This window comes from Triturus cristatus, chromosome 6 (genome assembly GCF_964204655.1).
Source record: "Triturus cristatus chromosome 6, aTriCri1.1, whole genome shotgun sequence".
Taxonomy (NCBI): Eukaryota; Metazoa; Chordata; class Amphibia; order Caudata; family Salamandridae; genus Triturus; species Triturus cristatus.
The window spans coordinates 1,542,437,892-1,542,461,437 of record NC_140589.1 but is presented as its reverse complement, the minus strand read 5'-3'; the positions used below and the strand labels follow the sequence as shown (position 1 = coordinate 1,542,461,437).

Genomic DNA, 23,546 nt, shown 5'->3' with positions numbered 1-23,546 from the left:
CAGCAACACAACTGATGGTAAATGTCTAACAGTGTTAGTCACTGAAAAAAATGGTTATGACTAAAATGATTTTGTCTGAGTACAAAACAGAATACTTCAAAACAGACTCACTATCTGGCATCACCATACCAAAATGAATAATCAACAACTTCAAATCTGTACTATTCAAGGACATTGAAAAATAAGCAAACTTAATAACCACCGTGGAAAACTGGTGGAACACACATGATGTTGAGTATCTTCCACTTACATATCCAATTCAATTATACTTTCCAATTGATCCCTCCGAGACACACTGCACGGCCCTCTGAAATACTGCTGCCGCAGTGCAATCTAATGTGAAGGTATGCAGATGCTGAATATAAGGGCAAAAACAACCAACTATTTATAATTACAACTGGGATTTCAGCTTGGCAGGTGCCTTTATATCCCAGTATCTCCTTATATATGAAGCCTCAGTTAAAGCAGTGATTATAACGCTTTCAATCCAGAGGAAGCTGCTGAAATTGCACATAGTGCATTACTTGTAACGCCTACGAGGGGTAGAGAGATGGAAAAAGTTGATTTTCCTCTTCAAATTCAGTAACAATCTTTCCGTGACTTCCTTGATCCTGATGAGGCATTGAACCAAAGAGGCTGAAATGCATCAACTTGTTCTTGAGGGAGTCCCACAAAGTTTATTAGATTAGTAATGGGAGGAGGTGGAGGCCTCAGACCCTGCACCCCTTTCGATAAAAGATTACCTTCAGGTGGATTGGACTATGAAAGAGTTTTGGACAACCACGGTTTTAAAAATCGAAGGAAGCAACAAGGATTTAATGTAAAACAGTACAAATGAATTATGTCCAGCTTTTTTTAAATTCCTTTTGGTGTTTCCGATGTTCCAGGTTTTGATTTCAACGTGGCTACATGAGAGCACGCACTGGCTAATAGGTTTGTTTTAAAGATTTGTTGCGATTAAAATAACGCATATCTAGTCACAATTGATTGTGTCATTGACAGTTCAAATATTTTAATTTTTTTCTGCAGTTTACCGCATTATATTTTCACTGGATTTTAAGCCTAAAGCCTGCGGGATTACTGGGGCAAACCTTTTGTACTTTATGGCAAAACTGAACATATAGTTTGCTTACTTTTTTGGTACTCTGGGAGAGCCCATTTGCTCATTACTGCCTTTGGTAATATGACAGTTAAGATGCTTTGCTTCAGAACAATGATGCTAAAACAAATTACCAACTCGCAGGATCTTAAAGCAGATTAAATAAAGTTGCAGATCCTCTGGAATCTCAATCTCTACTCTGTAGCCAGTGTTATTTTTCCTGACGTTAATAAAACGGAGTCATCAGCAGATGTACCAAAATAAACATTTACAATAAAGGCAGAAATAATTAAGCAACCTGCTGCTACTACGGTAAAGGAAACCACAGACTCAAGTGAGGAATCGAGTGAGCTCCAGAGCTTAGTATCTATGGGGACATTAGTAGAAATAGCAACAAATGAGCAAGTGGATGGGCCAAATGGCTTTCCTACTCATTGTTCCACAATTGTTGAATAAGACCAATGATACAAAGCATAGTACTTTGATAAAAGTCTTTCCCCATACAGATTTTCGATCCAGCCTTGTACCAATACCTTCAGTTACTCCTGCTTCATTATCTCGTCCAATAAAAACACTGGTTAAGAACATACCAATAAACAGTTTAAAAAAATTAACCAAGTCGGTGCAGCCACCCCCAGGGTGAGGAGGGGTGTGCGGGACAACGTTATGGGCCTTCAATGATGTATTATAAAAAGTTAGACTAATACTAATAATGTGCATTTCTATTTACATTTGCAGTCAATGACTGTAAAATATGGATAGTTATAGTTGTAAATTGCATACATAAAGTTCCAATTAAAAAAATATTTTTAAAAATCGAGTCTGTTTTTCCTCCTCTCCCAAAGTTTACCCTGATAATCAAAAGTGTCTTCCTGGCAATTACACTATTGTACCTGAAAGTCTTCATGCACACCACAAAATCGTACAAACATTGGTAGGTGATTCAGATCATATTTTAAATATAATCTCTACTATACTGTAAGTGTTAGCTAATCCTTAACAGATGATGCTGAAAACATTAATAGAAGACTGCAGACTTACCCAGAAATCATTCAAGAATTCCGGAAATACTTTATATGATGCCACACTAAAGACTCATTAAATCAAGTGATATTGCAATATTCAATTAATGCATCTTCTTGATTCTTTCAAGGAATTTAGAAGGAAGGGCGGCTTTAGTTACAATTCGGAAAAGTTGCCTTCACTAGGTACAGGAAAAGATAAAGAGGTAATAGCTGCCATTGTACTAATTACCATGCTCTAGGTTAGTTGAATATACAACAACTTACCTTTAATAACGCTCTTTCTGGTCGATAGTCTAACTGCAAATTTCTAAACCTTGAATATCCCTTAGGTGCGGGACTAGTTCCACAGAAGTGTACAGCAGTGCTCTCAAATGCGACTTCATGTGCCATCCTACGGCTCCGTGTTGACTCCATACCGACCCAAAAGTGACGAAGCAGAACCACATATAAGCACCACTCTTGCAGGCAGATGTCAATTTCTTCTCTTTTCCCTATCTGTGTCCTTAGACGCATAGAATGAGCTAGAGCATGCCGAGTACTAACTTGGGACCATTTTCAGATGTTAAAAAAAAAAGACCACTCAACAGAAAGGGAACCAGTTAGGAATCTACGTTAAAACAGAGCATCCACCAGAAAGAGCGTTATCGAATGCAAGTAACTTGTTCTTCCAACGTATATGTCTAATCACATATTCTTTACCTTCTAATAGATAATAAAGCAGTACCTCCCTAAGGCCGAGAATCTGCATAGTGGGCTCAGACAAACATTTCTTGCAGGACTGAGCAGATAAAGTGCTCCGTGAAAGTATGGACTGAAAACCATGTTGCAGCATGGCAAAAGTCAAAGATAGGCACTGCTCGCACCAGGGCTTTGGCACAGGCCCTAGCCATGGTGAAATGGGCTCTCAGACTTACAGAGTACAACTTCTTGGCAGGATGTAGATGATGTTAACAAAGAGGCCTATCGACATGTTCCTCTTCTGCACAGCCTTCCCTTTATTTGCTCCAGAGACTCCCACAAATGGTTGATTGTCCACTTGTTGATCCTTAATCTATGTAAAAGATTTCAGCTCTTTTGGGGTCTAACCAATGCAGCCTTTCCTTCTCTTTTGAGGAATAAGAACAGAATGCTAGTAGGATTGCCTAATGTAGAAGGAAGTCATGTCTCTGGGCAAGAAAGCCACTCAAGCCTCAGCAGCAATTTATCGAGAAAAAATGTGGTGTAGGGTTGTTCACTCACACAACAAGCTGACATAATTGTATTGAGAACAACAGTTCAGGAAACACAGCTATGCATAGGATTGAAGGTATACACATGAGGAATATGAAGACCGAGTTAAAATTAAACTATGGTATCACAAACAGCTTGGAAGGGAACATGTGTGCTAAACCATTAGTAAACCTCATCAAAACAGATGATCTGGAAATGGACATTTGGCCCGTCAAACATAATAAAGCTGAAAGGTCGACAAACCTTTCACAAAGCACACTGCAAGGCTTTGCTGGGCTAAAGAAAACAAACAAAAGGACGTCTGACAGTTCTCCCTGTAAGGGGTCAGTGGCCCGGAAACCACACCAGGTTACAAATTTATAACATGGCATAAATGGATTTTGTGGAGGGGCGTCTGGTGGGGAAGATGTCATCCAAAACTCAGGCGGTAAATTGTAACCAATTGCTGCCACTCAACCTCCATGCATGGAGGAGTAAATAGCATAGGTTCAGGTGCAGAACCCTGCCCGTTTGCAAACACACATGGTTCTCCTGAAGTGTTATTCTGATCGGAGGGGAAGAAAACATGCCCAGGACTACTACAATGACTTGGGATCGGTTTCCAAATACCTCAGGTGATTCCCCAAAACCCAGGAGTGATGTGTCCAACACCACAGTCTGTCCTGAGTGGAGGAGGGAGGATGGCCTGCCACAGGACAAACGGTGACTGGTCAGCAACCATCATATCTCTCCTACGCCACTGATTATGTAAATCTTGATAAACCCCTTTTTTAGCCAAATATAGGGCAATATATTGACAAGGCTGTGTGTTACAGTGGACATTCCCATAATATGTGCATGAAAGTGCCAATGTGGTTGCAGTGTCGAAGACAGAGCGGATCTGGTTGTCTCCTAAGTCGGAACAATAACTTAGCGTCAAAATATACCAGATGGAATTGTATAAGGTGCAGACACATGGGGATTGCTACCTCTCTGGGAGAGGCGAGAGCGTCTCTCCAATCTTCATCTTCTATAGCCCCCAGATCAGATTCCCAGTTAGAACGTATCTTATGCATGGGGTCAGTGCGATTATTCACCAATTTTTTTATACGTTAGGGAGATAGCCTTGTGCTCCATTGGATCTAATATTACCGATCCTCCAATGGGGAAGAATCAGGGAGAGGAGTCCCCCCCAGGCAAGGCCGCAGAAATGGCGTGTTTGATTTGGAGGTATCTAAATGTTTCCGAGTGCTCTAGTTGATACTTAGTCTGGAGGTCAGAGAATGTGGCCAGTTTCCCCTTTAACCACATGTCCCCTGCGGTGGAGATTCCGATAGCGTCCCACTTACCGAAACCGGTGCATTGACTGCGGCGGCCCAGGATATCCGGTTCCCATAACGGCGTTGCTTTCGTTATCCGATTATGCCACCCCAGTTTCCTCGTAGTTCCGTGCCATATTTCAACCGTACGGGCCGTAGGGCCCGTCAAGTGAAGTTTGTGGGGGTTGGTATATAGCGCCCGGGTATAGCCCCCTCGTCCCATGAGCCAATGGTCAGTGCGGAAGTTGGGATCGTCTTGCGGGCCAAACACCCAGCTGTTAATTGCCGTCAATTGGGATGCCTGGCAGTACAGCTGAATATCAGGCAAACCTATCCCTCCGTCGTTCCATTACATGGTCAGTTTATTCATAGCAATTCGAGGCAGACGGTCCTCCCAAAGTAACCCACACAACACACTGTAGATTTGGGCGAAGTAAGAGTCTGGGATTGGGCATGGGGTGTTCGGAGTGGACAGAGAAAACGAGGGAGCGCTAGCATTTTAAATAGGGTCGCACGTCCCAAAAGAGTGAGAGGTAGAGAACGCCAGTGTCTGGTGTCTGATTTTAGACGTTGAAGGGGCACCACTAGGTTCCGATCGAAAAAGATCTGAGCATCTGCGGTTACAAATACACCCAAATATTGAAAGCCATGAGTGGCTACTGGTATTTCGTATCCCCTCGGGCAGGGTAGGGGCTCGCCCCACAATACGTACATCTGGGATTTGGACCAATTTATCCGGTACCCCGAGTGCGCTCCAAAAATATGAAAAATATGAAGTACTCTCCTCAGCGAACGTGCTGGAGAGGTTAGGTAGAGGAAGATATCGTCCGCATATAGGGAAATTCGATCTTCGTGATCGTGTGTCCATTTGAAGCCTCGTACCTCCGGATGTCCCCTGATCCAAACTGCGAGTGGCTCCAATACCAGGGCAAAAAGGAGTGGAGACAGCGGACAGCCTTGTCTCGTGCCCCGATGGAGGGAAAAAATGTCAGAACGGCGATTGTACCAGTTATTTTAAAGGTTTAAAAAACGCTAACCCCCATCACAAAAAAAAAAGTTTCTAAAAAAAGATGTACGTTTTCGTATCACCACAAAAAATAGAAATGAATCACCTCCGATAACTAGTTATGGTAGTACTGAATGTTAGACCATCATGCATTATATGTATTGTTTTCTAAGTTGTGACAGGCATTCATTTATCCCCATTTGGATCTCTTACATGCAATTTTTGGGAGTGGCAACCATTTCCCACACCACCTGTTTCTGAACAGTTGCCTGTGGCCATGGTCCATCCTCAGAACCATGGCTAAGGATGATGTAGAACCCTTTTTCAGGAGGTAGATGGGTTGCTGAGCAGTCTATGGTCTGCTGGCGGCCTTGCTTCTACTCTCAGCCCCAGGCCCTTCACAACCGCATTCCCCTGCTCTGGGTTTAACTCGGGGATGTCAGTTTCTTCCTGCCAGAATGACTCCTCTCGCTCCACACTGTGGATGGCTGCACATTCCTTCAATGTTTCCATTTCCTCCTCTGCTTCTTTCCTCACCTCCTGCCTGCATTCACTCAAGTAGTCCTTCCACCTCCTTTGACTTCCATCAACTTTCAGTTACATTTTTTTTTAAACCTCTTAAGCTAGAAAATGTTTCCATATTACTTCTGAGCTGGTCTATGTGCCAGGGGTGGTTCCTCCGTTATAGCAGAGGAGCATCGACTCACTGAAATGCCCTAGAAATGAAAAATAAAATGGTAATGAAGTTAATTCATTACCATTTTACTGTTCGTCACCCCGTACCGAACGGGGTGTCAGAATGGGACAGGCCAGCTAAATGGCAGCATCAGGGAGGAGGGTGGGCTGCCTTTGCACTTGTTTAAAGTGTGCATGTCTCATGTCTGGGTTAGAGAAAGCAGAAGCCTCCAGTGCTGTTGTGAGCGCTGATAGCGGCCACTCCCTCCAAACCTAGGGCTGCTCTCATGCTGGTTAACAGCATGAGAGCAACCAGGATTGACGGTGTGACGATGACTTTGTTTTTTTTTGTTTAATTGTAGATTTATAAAAATAACAAATTGTACCTGATTTTGCCACTAACTGACACTGAACCGTATAGTCAGGTACAGACATGGATGTGTAAAGCTGAGATAGGATGAACAATTTTCTTAGATTTGCATGGCTATTTAACAGTGCTCCATTGGATTGTTGGTATATTAAACATGCCATTTATGGTCAGTCACTAGCCACATGGACTTAAGATAAGTCACAGTCTGAGACTGCACCGGACAAGCCCGCTGGCCCTCTCCTGTATCTGTACTGATTGTTTAACCAATGTCTCATCTGTATCTGATTGATCACCCATCTCCCCTCTCCCCTCCCCACTCTGTCTGTCCATTGTAACCTATATGTTTGACAAAATGCAAATCAAGATATATATATTTTTTTTAAATGAGACCAGCCAGGATTGGTTAGGGTAGTTGGCTGGGTCCCAGGACGTCACGAGGGAAGAAGAGGTCCAGAGCGAGGAGGATGCAGCAAGCACGGTAAGTAATGTTTTATTTGCTTTATTTTAAATATATATTTATTTTATGTTCTCACCTACCCACCACCCATTTGCCCACCCCTCCACTCGGTATAGCTGCCGCCTGCCACGCTATACGCTGCCGTAATGCCAACTCTACTGGTGCACATTCTTGTTTCTGCGTTCCTCTTTCACTCTGTGTAATCCAGTGTGAAGTCATCACTGCAGGTACATAAATGTTCATTCACAAAAGGATGCCGTTCACACTATGCTCATTTAGAACATGGGTGCAGGTAGAAAGAGTTCACATAAAACTAGTTGGGTTAGGTAGCTGCTGCTTCAAAGCAATAGGAGCAAGGTTTTTTTTAATCTAACATGGTTCATTTAACGCAATGCAAGTTCTTGTTGCGGAAGAGCTATTATAAAACTGAGTGCCTTCCCCAAACTTCACATTAATTTTACTTTCATCCTCTGACATGACCTGTTTTTAGGATCACAGAGATTTACGATTCTGGAAAACGGATTTAAACAAAAATATGACATAATGAAGTGTTTTAGCACAAAGTATACACTACATGAAAGTATCATCCTATAAAATGGAGGCTAAAACAGCACGGCCCAAAAACCTTCCCGGTTCTATTAGGAAGCTGAACTATCACAAAATCTGGCAGATGTTTTCCACATGAGGACTGGGAGCATTTCTCCTAGATCTGTTACAGGGAAGTGTGCTTATGTCCGTTACGTTGTTATGGAAACAGAATTTAAACCCTCTTTATTGTATGTCTAGCTATTATATACAGTGTTCAAGAACAGTATATGGACTTTAAAGGATACCGGTTCCTATATCAAACTATAATCATGACCCCAAAAAAGAATAAAATAGCAATAAACAAATATGTGCAAAAAGTTTTCAAAATATTTGTCCTTGAGCCACGAAAGTATGGATGGAGTAGAAAAGGAAGACATGATGAATTCATGTTACTATGTTCTGATTTTTGCTCTCAATCTATATTCGAACATTTCACAAATATCAACACTCGCGTCCTTTGTGAACTTCTTTAAAATATTTGTTTTAATACAAACAGCAAATATTTTATATACACTTGTTTCTGATTTCGTAAACGTAAAATGCTTCTTAAATCCATGTGTTGATATTTCTGATTTATGATAATATGTATTAGTGTTTTAGAGTTGACTATTTCACTTGACTTTTTCTCCTTTGGCTTTAGATACTAACTCATTCACTTTTCCCAAAGCTCCAAATGACACTGTTGCAGAACCCCTTTTCGCTGGCTTTGCCTGAAAATGTCACAAAACAACAAATTAGAGACATATTGAAATATTTTTTTTTAAATTGCAAAATGAAAAGAAGTCCAAAGTGGGGCGTATTGTTTAACTTAAGCAAAATGGCTGTGAAGGCAGTTTTCAAATGACATGGCTCGAACTTCATTTGTTCAGTGTAGAAATATGAAATGCCAAGCAGCAGCAGGTGAGAAAAAGGTTTGGCAATTCTAGACTTCAGGCGTATTAAACCTGGTCAGCTGAATGCACAAATGTGCATATAGCTGAATCTAGGCTGTTGGAAAGTGGGTTATTAGTAGTGGTAAATATGCATCTACCACTGGCAATAAGGCCACTAACACTGTCTAGGGCTCAGTAGGTCTCAAATTATTCCCATGCTCAACCTTTGGAAGCTTGGCTGCGGGCAGACAGGCTTAACGTAGGAGACAGATATGTAAAGCATTTAAAAATACCAATTTCATTAAATAATTAAGACACAACACACAATATAATTCCCACACCAATTTATACAAATAGGAAATATTTTTATCTTTAAAATGACACCAAAACTACAAACATCCAATGTAGGGAACCAGATATATGCATTTTTAAAGATTTAGCAAAATATAGCACTTAGAAACCTACATTCCACTCTGAGACATCCAGTTGCGCTTGATCAGGATAAAGCCAAAGTTTCAGTCTAACAGCAATGGAGCCCTGCTCGATACCCCTCGGTCGAGATTTTACCTTCGGATTAGAAACTTTCCTGGAGCTTTTTCTGCTGGGGTGTCTCGGTGCTCTTCACCAGTCCACATTCGGTTAGGGTTCTCTGGCTTGCTTTCCAGGGAATTCAGGGTCAAACTGTGGAAGTCGGACCTTTGGAGCTTTTCAGCAGGATGAACCAACAGGGCAGGCCAGCTTGCGGTTGAAGGTAGCCAGCTTTGGTTGAGTCGGTCCCCTTACGGAGCTTTTTTCAAAAGTAGCTCCAAACTTCTGGAACTTCTTCCGAAGGGTCCAAAGTTTCCAAAACACAAGCCAAGGGTCTGGAATCTCCAAGATGGTCCTTAAAAGGTTGGGACTTCAGTTCCCACAACCCACTTGGACAAAACGCTTACAAATGCAATGGATGCACTAAGGGCTTGGGATTCTTGGTGGTGATGGTCCGGGTGAGCTCTGTAAACCTGTAGCTTGCAGGGAGTCCACTCTTTAATCCTCTTGAAGAAAGGTACATCCAAAGGGTTTTAGTTCCAGATAATGCAGCAGGCACAGTCTGTCAGAATACAGGGCCTGATGGTGGAAATCAAGTTTCCAGCTCGGCAAGCCTTCTACTTCTCTTAGTTTCAAGCAGCAAATCTGAGAGGCTTCTCTCACATAATTATTCAGTGTTTTCAGAGGTCACGCAGGAGAGCACTCCTGTCCAATGAGGTGCAAAGCAACACCCTAGAGCAGGAACACTTCCTCCAAAGTGTGGCATAATCTTCTCCCAGAAAGCACTATTACTACAAAATTCAGTATGGTTGAAATCTCAACAGAGGAGCAAGAACTAGCTAAACCAACCTCCAGTATGGCTCATTTTCAAAGATCTCCTCCCCCTACAACATGCAAATTCCTACCTTAAGCCTGCCATCTGGCTGTATATTTTAGAATAAATTCCACAATAGCACATTGTTGAATTGATCAATACCATTCCCAAGTCCTTGAATGATATTTCTTTTGATTCGTTATCCATTCATAAACTATGGCCATGATATACTATGGTGCGGCGTATCTACAATGGAGGAACTGCAATGTGCAGTTTCTCCATCATCAGGGTTTATAAAACATCTTTTATAAGGGCCCTGCATATAGTTACATGACCCCCCCCCCCCCCCGCCTGGGACACCTACTAGAGCCTTTAGGGGGCCTGTATATGTATAGTGTAACTTCTCACTCCACAGTGCTCCTAGCACCAGTCGATTTTGGGAGGCAATTTCCTACGATGGGGAAAGTGAAATGTGCAATTTCTTTATCCCCACGGCACATAATACATATTTGACACTGGCCCTCCTTGAAATGGCATGACCACACCTAGGGGAGACCCTGGGGGGGTACCTAAAATGCCAACATATTGTAGTTTATCACTTTTTAAGTGCCCCTACCAAAGTCCAGTTTGGGAACAATTTACATTTAAAAGCAGTGCTGCAACACAGGGCTGCTTTAAAAAAGACCTCAGGCTATCTGCAGTACACACGCATGTAAGTGCAGAAAGGAATGCTGGCTTCTAAACTGGCATGCCCTATTATATACTAAGGACTTATAGGTAGTTTTAATTTCCCTGCCCTATTATATACTAGGGACTTATAGGGTAGGTCATGCCAATCATAGGTTTACCCTAACACATAGTGTACCCTAATGCATATGTGTGTTTCAACATAACAGTGGGTGATATCAACATAGCACTGGCCCTGGGCCTACCCAGCAGAGCACATTGAACTTTCAGAGTCAGAAAACTAGCATCCAGATGTCTCAAAAGGGGCAACAGGTGGGGGGACACCGCAAACATGTCCTGATTTCCAACATAGACTGAATGAATTTTGTTGCCTATTTAGGCAGAGCCCATCTGTTAATATTGTAAGAGAAACCACAGGGAAAGATGATAATCCCATGGGCCGTGACATCCCCGCCCCCCCCCACCCTCAGTGTGGTATTACAAAGTTCCACTCGTCTGACAATTACATATTGTAGGGCAGTATATACGCTCATCCTAGTGGACAGAAGATTATGTTACAAGAGCTTCTGATAAAGGGTGCACAAACAGTGAGTACATGAACGCATTAGTCACAAGGAAAAAGGTTTAGATTGAGCATAAAAATACAAACAGGTTGAGCATAAAAATACAAACAGGGAAAGCAAGAAAGTCAAATACTCACAGACAATCTATGTAGCCTTGCTGGATTTACAAGTAATGACAAATGACAATAAGATGAGCACCTGTACATACAGAAAACCCACAGCTGGAAACAGCTTATTACACACGAGGAGTTTCCACTTAGTCCTCTTTGAAGAGGGCATTTCTTATGGGGTGCTCTAATGTGTAAAGAGGAATAACGACATGGATGAAGTGTATGCTGCAGACTGAGATGATTCTCTTGAGAGATATATAGGGGCAAAAGAGAAAACACTAACAAAAGCAGTGGAGAGAGTAAAAAACATGAAACGGGAAGGTATGCTATTCATGGCTCCCAAGAAATACAGAGAGGTTAAAAAACAGACCCATAGAGTTACTGTTTAATCCCAGAAGGGTGGTTTTCTTTGACATGCAGCAATGCATTGTTGCCGAGTTTCTATGTAATGACTTTTTCTTACAATACTGTCTATTGATATTTGCACATGTATACCCTGACACACGCATCTAGATATGTTTCCATTACTTGAAATGTCAAAAAAATTGTTTAATTACAAAAAACAAAAACTCACAACTACATAGAGCACAGAACACGATTCCTTCAGACGTATTTTACGTAAATTTGTTGAGGAGTTTGAGAAATTAGCAATTTGGAATTCCATAGGGTTTGTGTATAGCAAATGGACAAACGGAACACTGAGAAATTCACTAGAGCCATGCTTTTTAGGTGTAACTCCTTGTAGGACTAGAAAAGAAATAAAGAAAAATGCAGAAAAGCTTGCCTTACTGCTGACCAGAAGATGACTAGACATTATATAAGTGTCAAATCATGCACCAGAACTGAAACTATGGATTGTGGATATGACTGAGCAGTCTGTTGCTGAAATGATATATATTAAACAGACTCATGCACACAAGCTAGCTAAATATCCTATAGACTGGCAGGCATTCATACAGGAGACGACACATTTCGTACATGAATTGCCTGACTGATTCATTTACAAACTTAGGAAAACAAAGTGTATATTGTGAAAAAACAAACATTGTGTTAAACAGAATAGACTCAATCATAGTTTGAACGATCTTCGAATATGCAAAAGTATGTGTTAAAAATGGGAGCAAAATGGCTATCCTTCCTGAGGGATAACTGTTTATTATGATTATCAGTGTTTACTATATGCATTAAGAAAATAAGAATAGACACATTAAAAAGGCAAAGAACTACTAAATGAAATAAAATTTAAAATACTTGAGGAACCTCCACTATACATATAGGGGGAGGGGGTCTAAAAAGGTATGCTTTGTAACGTGATGGACAAAAGAGTTGCTCGTACTGCGGTGACTAAAATACAAAATACAATATATTCATTATGAAAATCTGCTGCCACAAAACACCCTAAAGACATTAGCTAGGAACATTTTAATCCTCTGGGTGCACTGCAACAGTGTACAATGGGCAAGCCGTTAACAGTGCAAATCTGTGTGTCCTTGCACAAGTGGTTAGAAATACTATGGGTAGCTGTGCAAGTGAAGGTAAGGCAAAAACCCCACCATTTTATCTCTGTGTTTACGAAGGTCCACACAGGCCTCATGAGGGTGAAACCTCGAGAGATCAAACGCACCCTGTAAACCAGGGTTCTGTACAATGTCGTAAGTGCATGGTCAATGATCGTGTCAGCACATAGACATGGTTCATTTACTCCATTTAACAGGTCGATTTATTGGATACTCAATTCTTCCACCCCCAAAGGTCATCTGAGGAGGGCGCAAAATGTTTACCAATTTCACAGTGGCAGACATTCTGTGTATCCCAACAGAGCATCTTTCCGCATGTCCATGCTATGGTAGTATGAGCATGCGCAATGGACATGCACTCTTTTTAACTGGGCTACAATCCCAAGCTAATGAGGGAACACACACATGTAACAGTGCACCTCAGGCAAGAGTAGGAAGAATTCAGTATTACAGAAGGGTTCTTAGGGCAGCTATTACCACTGCAGTATTACCTTGTCTAAATGCGATACCAGGATTCGCGTAGACCTCTCTACCTTGATACTTTCATCTCTGACTCTGTCCTGCTCCTCCTGCTTTTATAGTTCTGGATAGAATCCCTTCCCTACGGCAGCAGAAAACAAATTATGCGAAGTGGGGTGATTACCTGCTACATTCCGTTGTTTTCCCATTTGCCAAACCAATGTTACTTAATGTGGTCTTTGCTAAGCCTGCATGGCAAAAGGATGAAGATTGTTTTTTGGGGGGGTGGGGGGAGGGGAGGGTTGCGGGGTTAAGGTGACAGGGGGAGAAGAACAAGTTACTTATCTTCGGTAACGCTTTTTCTGGTGGATACAGTATCTGCCTGTGGATTCCTCACCTTGTGAATATCCCCTGCGCCAGCAACATTCGGAAACTTTTGCAGCAGTCCACGCCGATGAGGTCTAAGACGACGTCACAGAGACACGGCTCCGCTCGCGACTCCACTGACGTCACTGGCTCCATAAGACCTTGTCGGCGCGATGACGTCAGTTCCGGCCTTTTTTTCCATGCCTTCAAGGCACACGGACGGACTGACAGCAATATATACACAGTATACACCGTACATAATATACAAAGCAACACACACAGTGTGGATAATAAATAGAAAGGCAAAAGAAACAACACAATGCCTTTGACAGCAACAAATACATTTTGAAACACCATCATATACTAAAAGGTATACAAGGGTGGACAACGGGGAGGCGGGTGGGTCAGTGAGGAATCCACAGGCAGATACTGTACCCAAAAGAAAAAGCGTTACCGAAGGTAAGTAACTTGTTCTTCTGATGGATACATCTGCCAGTGGATTCCTCACCTTGTGAATAGATTCCCACAGCAGTCCCCACTCCCCAAAGAGGGTGTCCACCCTTCTATACCAGAAAGTCCTGAAGGACGGAACGAGCAAAGTGTCCGTCCCTCCTCACCTCGGTGTCTAAGCAATAATGTTTTGCGAAGGTGTGGAGGGAGGCCCAAGTTGCTGCCCTACAAATGTCCTCCACAGGAACACCTCTAGACAAAGCAGAAGTGGAAGACTTCGCTCTAGTGGGATGAACCCTTAAACCCTCTGGAGGTTCCTTACCAGCCAAATAGTAGCATATCTTGATGCACAAGACAATCCATCTGGAAAGGGTGCGCTTGTGCCCTGCTCTGCCTTTCCTGCAGCCAACAAAGCCCACGAAGAGCTGGTCATCAACCTGTCAAGGTAGAAGCTCACCGCCCTCTTAGGGTCCAAGCTGTGAAGTCTCTCCTCCTCCTTGGAAGGGTGAGGGGGAGGATAGAAGGTAGGAAGGGTAATGGACTGCCCCAGATGGAAGGGAGTTACCACTTTAGGCAAAATGCAGCCCTGGTCCTGAGTACCATTCTTTCAGCATGAATGGTCAAAAACGGGGGTTTTGAACTTAGAGCTTGAAGCTCACTTACCCTCCTCGCCGAGGTGATTGCAATGAGAAAAACCGTCTTAAAAGACAACAGTCTCAAAGGACACTTGTGTAAGGGCTCCAACGGAGATCCCATAAGATAAGTTAAGACAAGGTTTAAGCCCCATTAAGGCACAATAAAGGGAGTAGGAGGAAACCTGTTTGTAAGGCCCTTAAGAAATCGTAGGACAATAGGCGATTTGAACAAAGACGGCTGATCCGGCAAGCAAAGGAAAGCCGACAAAGCCGATAAGTATCCCTTAACAGTAGCCACAGCAAATCCTTGCTGAGCAAGAGAAAGGGCAAACTGCAGAATATCAGATAAACAAGCCCTCAAAGGATCAACTGACTTCTCTCCACACCAAAGTACAAATTTAGACCACCTATAGGAATAGATAGATTTGGTGGAATTACGTCTGGCAGACAAAATTACATCTACCACATCAGGCGGGAGAGAGAAAGAATTCAGGTTGCCCCATTCAAACTCCAGGCACGAAGGTGTAAGCTCTGGAGGTGGGGGTGTAGAACCTGCCCCTTCGACTGAGGTCTGCCCTCAGAGGGAGACGGAGCGGGGGGCACGAGGAGAGGTGGAGAAGATCTGTGTACCACACCCTTCTTGGCCAATCCGGGGCGATCAATATGACTTGGGCCCGGTCTTGGCGAATCTTCCTCAGAACTTGAGGAATCAAGGGTATGGGAGGAAACGCGTAAAGGAGTTGTGAGACCCAACTCATCTGAAACGCGTCCCCCAACGCTCCCTGCATCGGATACTGGAGACTGCAGAATGACGGGCAGTGAACGTTCTCGTGAGTGGCAAACAGATCCACCCGAGGGGTTCCCCACATCCGAAAGACGTGACGAACCACCTCCGGATGGAGCCTCCACTCGTGGTCGGCGGAGAACTGTCGACTGAGACTGTCTGCACGCCCGTTCAGCCCCCCGGCCAGATGATTTGCCATCAGACAAATCTGATGATCCTGAGCCCAGGACCAGAGACGCAGAGCCTCTCTGCAGAGACAAAGAGACCCCACTCCTCCCTGCTTGTTGACATACCACATCGCGGTAGTGTTGTCCGTCAGGACTTGAACCGACTGGCCGCGAAGTGAAGGGAGGAAGGCCTTGAGTGCCAAACGAATCGCCCGCAATTCCAGAAGGTTGATGTGAAGCAACCTTTCCTCTGGAGACCAAATACCTTTGACCTCCAGATCTCCCAGATGAGCACCCCACCCTAAAGTGGATGCATCCGTTATTACTGTGGCCACCGATGGAGGTAGATGGAAGGGCTTTCCTTGAGACAGATTGCCCTCCATGCTCCACCAAGACAGACCCACCGCAGCTTCTCTGGAGATCCTCACAGACTCCCTGAGATCTCCTTTGTGCTGATACCACTGCCTGCGGAGGCACCACTGGAGTGCCCTCATGTGCCAGCGTGCATGGTTGACCAACAGAATGCAGGAGGCGAACAGACCGAGCAGACGAAGGACCTTCAGGACTGGAACGACCGCTCCATTGTAAAATAAAGGAATTAATTCCTGTATGTCGAGAATCCTCTGTGGAGGTGGGAATGCCCGACACACAGTAGTGTCCAGTACCGCACCTATGAACAGGTTGCGCTGAGAGGGCACCAGGTGAGATTTGGGCCCGTTTATCGAGAAACCCAATTTGAACAACAGCTGAGTTGTATCCTGCAGACGATGCAGCACCTTCTCTGGCGACTCCGCTTTGATTATCCAGTCGTCCAGATAGGGGAAAACCGAAATCCCCGACCTTCTGAGATGGGCTGCCACCACTGTCATCACCTTCGTGAAGACACAGGGTGCAGTAGTAAGACCAAACGGAAGGACCGCAAATTGATAATGTTGCGATCCTACCGTATACCGGAGATACTTCCTGTGCGACTTCAGGATGGGGATGTGGAAATACGCATCCTGCAAGTCGATCGACACCATCCTGCTCTGGAACCACCTCTATCGCACCTTTTTGTAGTAACTTCAGTACTTCCTCCTGTAGGAGAAGATGGTGGTTCTCTGAACAAGCCCCTTGATAAGGAGGGTAATTTGGAGGGAATTCCCGAAAGGGAAGGGCGTAGCCATTTTCTACAAGATCTAGAACCGAAAGGTCTGCATTAACAGATTGCCAATCTTGTAGAAAATGGGTAAGCCGGCCCCCCACAGGACCAGCATGATCCAGAATGGCGGATCTAGGGCTGCTTTGCGGTGGTAGGAGGGGCTGAGGAAGAGGAGGAGGAGGAGAGCTGACGCCACGTGTGCGACCCCTGATTCTGCCTCTGTATCCCTTATACAGAGAGCTCTGCTGTTGTTGCTGCTGCTGCTGCTGGGTCTGCCTGTAGGAACGAAAGGTTGCCCTTCCGAAACCCCTACATCTTTTGAACAATCCACTTGACTGGGATTGAAGGCCCAAAGACTTAGCCGTAGCATTGCTTTCTTTAAACCGTTCAAGAGCAGCATCTGCCTTTTTGCCAAAGAGCCCAGAGCCATCAAAAGGCAAGTCAAACAGCGTTGACTGTACATCCGGGGAAAACTCTGAAGACTTCAGCCACGCACTCCTCCTAGTGGCAACAGAAGACCCCATGACTCTCACTACTGAGTCCGCTGTGTCCAGTCCACTTTGTATCACCTGACGTGCTGCTGCCTGGGCATCCGTCAAGACCTCATTAAAAACCAACCCTATCCTCCTCAGATAGTTTTGGAGCCAATTTCTTTGCAGAATCCATGAGCGCATGAATATAGCGTCCCAAAAGGCAAGTGGCATTTGTAGATTTAAGGGCCATGCTGGCCGATGAAAATACCTTTTTGGCTGACTGATCTAGTTTTTTAGATTCTCTGTCACTTGGGACCTGAGGAAACACACCCTTAGATTTCCCTGAACAAGCAGCCTGAACCACCAGGCTCTCAGGCGACGGATGTGAAGTTAAAAACTCTGGGTCCCCTGGATCTGCCCTATACCTCCTGGCAACTGTTTTAGAAACTGCGGGAGCAGAAAAAGGCTTACGCCACACCTCCATTACAGGATCTATAATGGCCTCATTAAAGGACAACAATGGTTCTGAAACCGTAGTAGGAGAATGCAGTACCTCTGTTAGAATGTTTGACTTGAAATCAGTAGAAGGCAAATGCAGATCTAACAGCTCAGCTGCCTTCCTTATGACTGTATGATATGGTGCCACATCCTTTGAGGGTTCATCAGAAGGTGGAGTAATTTCCCATTCAGGAGATAAATCCAAGCCACTAGCCTCCTTAAGTTCTTCAAAAACGTCATCAGACTCCACAAGCTCTCCTTCTTCTGCCTCTTCCAAAAGGTACCTTTGCTCATCAAGCACCCTTTGAGCCTCCCTCCTAGACCGGATTCGTACAACCGGCGTCAGCGGCACCGTGATCGAATCCGACGGCGCCGGTGCCGGCGTCGAACGCGGTTCCACAGGAGCATCCGGCGTCGAGCGAGGTCTAGTTAGCGCCGGTGAAGAAGGAAGCGGCGATGTCCTCGGCGCCGGCAGATGCCGAGATGGCGTCGCCAGGAAAAATGGCATGAAGGGGGCCTGCGGATATGCCTGAGGCACTCCCAAACTGAAGGCCATAGGACCCATCGGACCCGAAGGTAAACCAGTGGAGTACATGGCTCTTGAAAATACCCCGTACATTGTATTCAAATAATGCGTGGGGTCCTGACCTGGTCCAGGGAACGCAGGGTACTGATCAGGCATCACCGGACTCGGGCCAACCGGCGCCGATGGTGGAATTTGCGGAATCGACGGCTCACCCGGTGCTGGAAGCTCCTCAACCGGAGCCGGAGACGAAGCCGGAGCCGGGGATGGAACCGGCGTCTGAGATGGAACCGGTGCCGGAGACGGAGCCGGAGAATGAACCGGTGAAGCCACTGTAGAAGAAAGACCAGGAGGTGAATCCGGAACGGGTGAAGGAGACACAGAGTCCTTACGGCGTCGAGCTGGTGACTTCGACTTCGGAGCCGTACTCTTATCAGAGTGACGTTGAGAGGAATGTCTCCTCTTCTTTTTGTGCTTCTTAGATCTTGAAGCATGCCCCGAAGTCGACTTCGACGCCGACCTCGATCTCGATAGTGACCTCGTTCTCGACTTCCTCCTTCCTCTCTTCTTTCTTCCTCGCGATGAAGAGTTTCGCCTCTCTTTCCTTGAGAGCCTTGGCGCTCATCTTGCGACAGCAAGAACATCCATCCACATCATGGTCCGAAGATAAACACCATACACAGTCGTCATGTGGATCCGTGATAGACATATGTTTTCCACATCCACGACAGGGCTTGAACCCCGAATTCTTTGTCGACATTTTCACAAAAAAAGGACAGAGAAATCCAGTAGAAACACAAAGTAACAGTGAAGCTAGAGCTAGAGATTCCCGAAATCAGTCTGCGTCGACGGCGCGGAAAAAAGGGAACTGACGTCATCACGCCGACGAGGTCTTCTTATGGAGCCGGTGACGTCAGCGGAGTCGTGTCTCTGTGACGTCGTCTTCGACCTCATCGGCGTGGACTGCTACAAAAGTTTCCGAATGTTGCTGGCGCAGGGGATATTCACAAGGTGAGGAATCCACTGGCAGATGTATCCATCAGAAGAGAGGATACAGTAAATCGTTTGACCTGTGGACTCCAGGCTCTACTGAAATGTCTGGTAGTTGGCTCAGGAAGTGTCTAACAAGAGGCTCAGCAAACCTAGGTCTTAAACTAATGGAACGAACATGTAAAGGGGCAATTGTTTACGGAAGATAAACTGCTGTTAGTGCAAACGTGAAAATAAAAATAAATAAAGCCCATGCAAATGTAAAAACACAATGAAAGTTCAAAATCAAAGAGAAAAACTTTGTAGATTATGTGCTTTACCTGTGAAATATCTGGCTTCCATCCAATCATATAAAAAATTTGAAATGTTGCAGGGACTGTTCCATCATCATTCCCATACATTTCTTTTGAAGTGTGGAATAAGGATCCAAAACGGGAAAGAAAACCAGAATCAGTCCTTAATATAATAACACGCACGCAAAGTCAGTAGAGCGATCGTTAACTTCAAAGTAGTGCAGCAATTATAATGCCCTGGCGTTTGAAAGCTAAGGTGGCATGAACTGAAGCATAGTACGTTATCAGTCAATACTCCTCCCGTGAACCTATACTCAACCTTGAACCCAATGACAAGCTGGGAGCCAGTAACATAATCAATCGCATTAAGTATATAAAATTATTAGAATCTGAGTGTATGGCTTTAACACAAGACTACGGTAAGGACATCACTGTTAACTGTAAAATAGCTTGCCACTTTGTGTGCTAGTGTCTCACCCTGGCCAATATGAAGTGAATAGAAATTTTATAGAAGACAAAAAATTAAAAAAATGCCTCATAGGCACATGAATAATTAGTGCAACATATGGTAACATAAGCTTTTTTTAACCGAATATATTTATGTTAACTATATATCACAACTAACACATTTTATTTACATCAGTAGAAAACATGAGTAAATCAGAAAACATGTTTTTAACTGTTACATACGAACACAGCATTAAACATCCAGGATACAGAGCAGGATGGCTCACTTGCACCTCTGCGCATAAACCATAATATAGTAGGAAGACGAAATAAATGCATTTCTGGGAGAGATGCTCTCCTCAGCCATTTCTTTTCCTTAGTACTGAACGTGAACCAAAATCCCTGGGAAGGACAGTCTAATGGAGGCCAGGTATTCTGTGGTCACTGGCCATGCATGATTCAATACTCACACCAAGGCACTACATACCTCTGACTCTGCTAGGAATGGAAGATGTACTTTGTCTCCTGAACCCCATATGAGATTTCTTTTTAATAATGAAACTAGAAGGCCACTAAATTTAAACTTTATAACGGACACCTCATACATTCCAATATTACTACAAAATAGGAGATTTAAAGGCCATCAACCACAGGAGACTTATGATAGCGGGTCAAACAGCCATTAAACACCACAAACTACTAAGGAAGTGGAGGTAGCATGTGTATTCACCCATATAGGCGAATGGCCTTTTGACTCCGGTGGCTTCTAAAGAATTACAGGCCTCATGAGTACCCGAGATCCTGCAGCTTAGTATGTTATGCGTGGGTCACCCTCTGAGCCTATTGCTGGACATGACCAAATCGGTGTTGTTCTCTGGGTTCACTGCTCCCAGGAAACTCTAGCAAGACTGTACATTTTCAAAGGAACACATAATTGTGACTCCAGGGTAGGAAGAATTGTATTCCATAGTGAACAAAATAACTTAAATCACACCTTTGTATATAGCTGTAGCGGCCAGCATAGTGTCTCTATGTAGCATCGGTTTTCTGTTCCAACAGCAATTGCTCTCCCCCATGCCTGAAATAAAGCACATAAATTTGACCGTTTTATGTAACATAATTTTGGCAAATTAACTGATTACATAAAATTAAAAGTTGGTACTTTTATAGTTTAATGTTCTGTTCTAAAAAGCTACCCGAGTATTTATGCACAGTTATACATCTTTATGTAAGTTTTCAACAAATAAGGTGGAGATGCGATTTGATTCTATCACTGAGCTATCAACTAATGCATACCACACACAGGATGGAAACGTTAATCACTTGTAATCCAATTTTAAATAATATGAATTTATATATACATACACATACATACATATAGTGGTGTCAGCATCAATAAAATGCAAAATATGTAAAAAAAAAACACGTTTTAAATTACCAAAAGTCAGGAGACTTGGGTGATGAAAAAACAAGTAGGTTTTAAGAAATGTCAACATTGGAATGAAGCAATATTGCAGTAAATATGAAAGAAAGGATGACGGTGCAAAAAGAAAGATCTTAAGATGCAACAGTAAATATGTGGTGTTCATTAGTGAGTGTGCATGTGGGCTAAAATACATTGAAATTGTGGTCTCTGTGGTAGGCAAAATAGAATTAAAAAGGTATAAGAGCTATCATTAACAAAGATAAACCCCAGCAATAGCGAAAAATTACAAAATATATAATAATAGTAACTAAAAGACTCGAAAGTAACAATGGAAGTAAAATCACAAGGTAGGAGATTGAGAAAGAAAACTAAGACAAATCCAATCAAGAAATAGAATAGAATTGAAAATGTTACATCCTAGGCAATTAAATTTGAAGATCGAATTCAGATGCATACACACCTGGAAAAGAACCACAATACAGAAAGGAACAAACATGTGACTCTATTTCACTGAACTGTAGACAATTTCACAAGTAAATAATTCAAATAGGAAGGTGCATACGACAGAAACCCACTGGAGGGAAAGACCATTCAACAAAAAAGTAATTGGTCAAGATAGAATAATATATTGTACAAGCTAGTGACTATTAATAGTTTTGTGATATGATTATAAAGGGACCATGGAGTCAGATTAAGAAATTGTAATCTATAACTAACAACATCAATGAAAAAAATCGAATACATTTTAAGAATCAATGCAATAGCTTACTTAATGTCTGGACAGCAAAGTCAGTCAAAAAAAAAAAAGTGATTTGCGGGAAAGAAAACGAAGGACCCATATAAAGAACAAAAACTGTTATTCTGAACTCCACACTAACTCAAGTTTTTAGCTGTATTTCTCTCAAGATTTTTGGGTTTCAACACTGCTCATGGGGGTTTCATAATTAAGAATAGAAAGTAACATGAGACAAAAAATTCACCAAGAACAAGCCTGCCAGTTTGGAATGCTTCATCTGTGGATAAGAAATACAATCATAATTTTGGCAGTTACTTAAAAGTTGCTGATTTTGTTCCTGAGGAACAAACTACTGATGAGATATCTATCTATCTTTTTATTTGTCTATCTATCAAGCCAGAAGACAACGTGTTCAAGTCTCATAGAACGCCAAAACACGAGCCTACATGGGTTTTGCAGGTGATATATTGAGCTGCAGCCAAGATGCCCAACGTGTTTCGAGGAACACTTCTCCTTGGCCACGGGACAGAAAGGGGAATAGGTTATATGCCCAGTAGGAGGCAGAGAGCCGAAACGAGTCGTTAAGTAAATCTGCATGTTTTTTACTTTTAATGCACTCACTCCCACTTAAAAATATGAGCCCGCCAATGGGCGACTCGAATGAGTCCGCATTGGTTTGCGGGTCTTGTAGTGTGTGCTTCAGTTGTGTGCCGCTGTCTGAGATGCTTCAAGCCCACCAATGAGCCTCCACTCGCACATCCGGCTTGTCAATCCTCCATGGATGCCTCCACATTGAGATTCCGTGATTCAGAGTTCCGTGGCCCCAAATTTCCGGGTGGTGCATCTCCCGCGGCAGAGAGGCCGCGTAAAAGTCAAAGCTCCAAGGTTCTCACCTGTGGAGACGCACTCTGACATCCACTGCAGCAACCTTCATGAGGTAAAAGCCAGATCAGCGGTTGGATCCAGTTTACAGCATGCCTGTTGATTCACGCCTGACGCGTTTCGTGCTCATTGCACTCTTCAGAGGCGCGACAGTCATTTTGGCATAGAGGCCACACCTCCCACTTAAAAATATGAGCCCTCCAATGGGCGACTCGAATGAGTCCGCGTTGGTTTGTGGGTCTTGCAGTGTGTGCCTCAGTTGTGTGCCGCTGTCTGAGACATTTCAAGCCCACCAATGGGCCTCCACTCGCACATCCGGCTTGTCAATCCTCCATGGACGCGTCAGGCGTGAATCGACAGGTATGCTGTAAACTGGATCCGCCCGCCGATCCGGCTTTTACCCCATGAAGGTTGCTGCAGTGGGTGTCAGAGTGCGT

At 43.7% G+C, this 23,546-nt stretch overlaps 1 protein-coding gene across 1 annotated transcript in view; it reads right to left on the bottom strand.

Annotated features, from left to right (window-relative positions):
* Nucleotides 1-8,204: 8,204 nt before the first annotated feature.
* NDUFAF5 (NADH:ubiquinone oxidoreductase complex assembly factor 5) overlaps nucleotides 8,205-23,546 on the bottom strand; it is a 111,469-nt gene continuing 96,127 nt past the window's right edge. The window contains exons 9-11 of the mRNA XM_085612702.1: nucleotides 21,060-21,143; nucleotides 19,646-19,728; nucleotides 8,205-8,458 (exon numbers count right to left, since the gene is read on the bottom strand). Of these exons, the coding sequence (XP_085468828.1) occupies nucleotides 8,360-8,458; nucleotides 19,646-19,728; nucleotides 21,060-21,143 (266 nt within the window). The 3' untranslated portion in view covers nucleotides 8,205-8,359. The remainder of the gene's footprint in view (nucleotides 8,459-19,645; nucleotides 19,729-21,059; nucleotides 21,144-23,546) is intronic.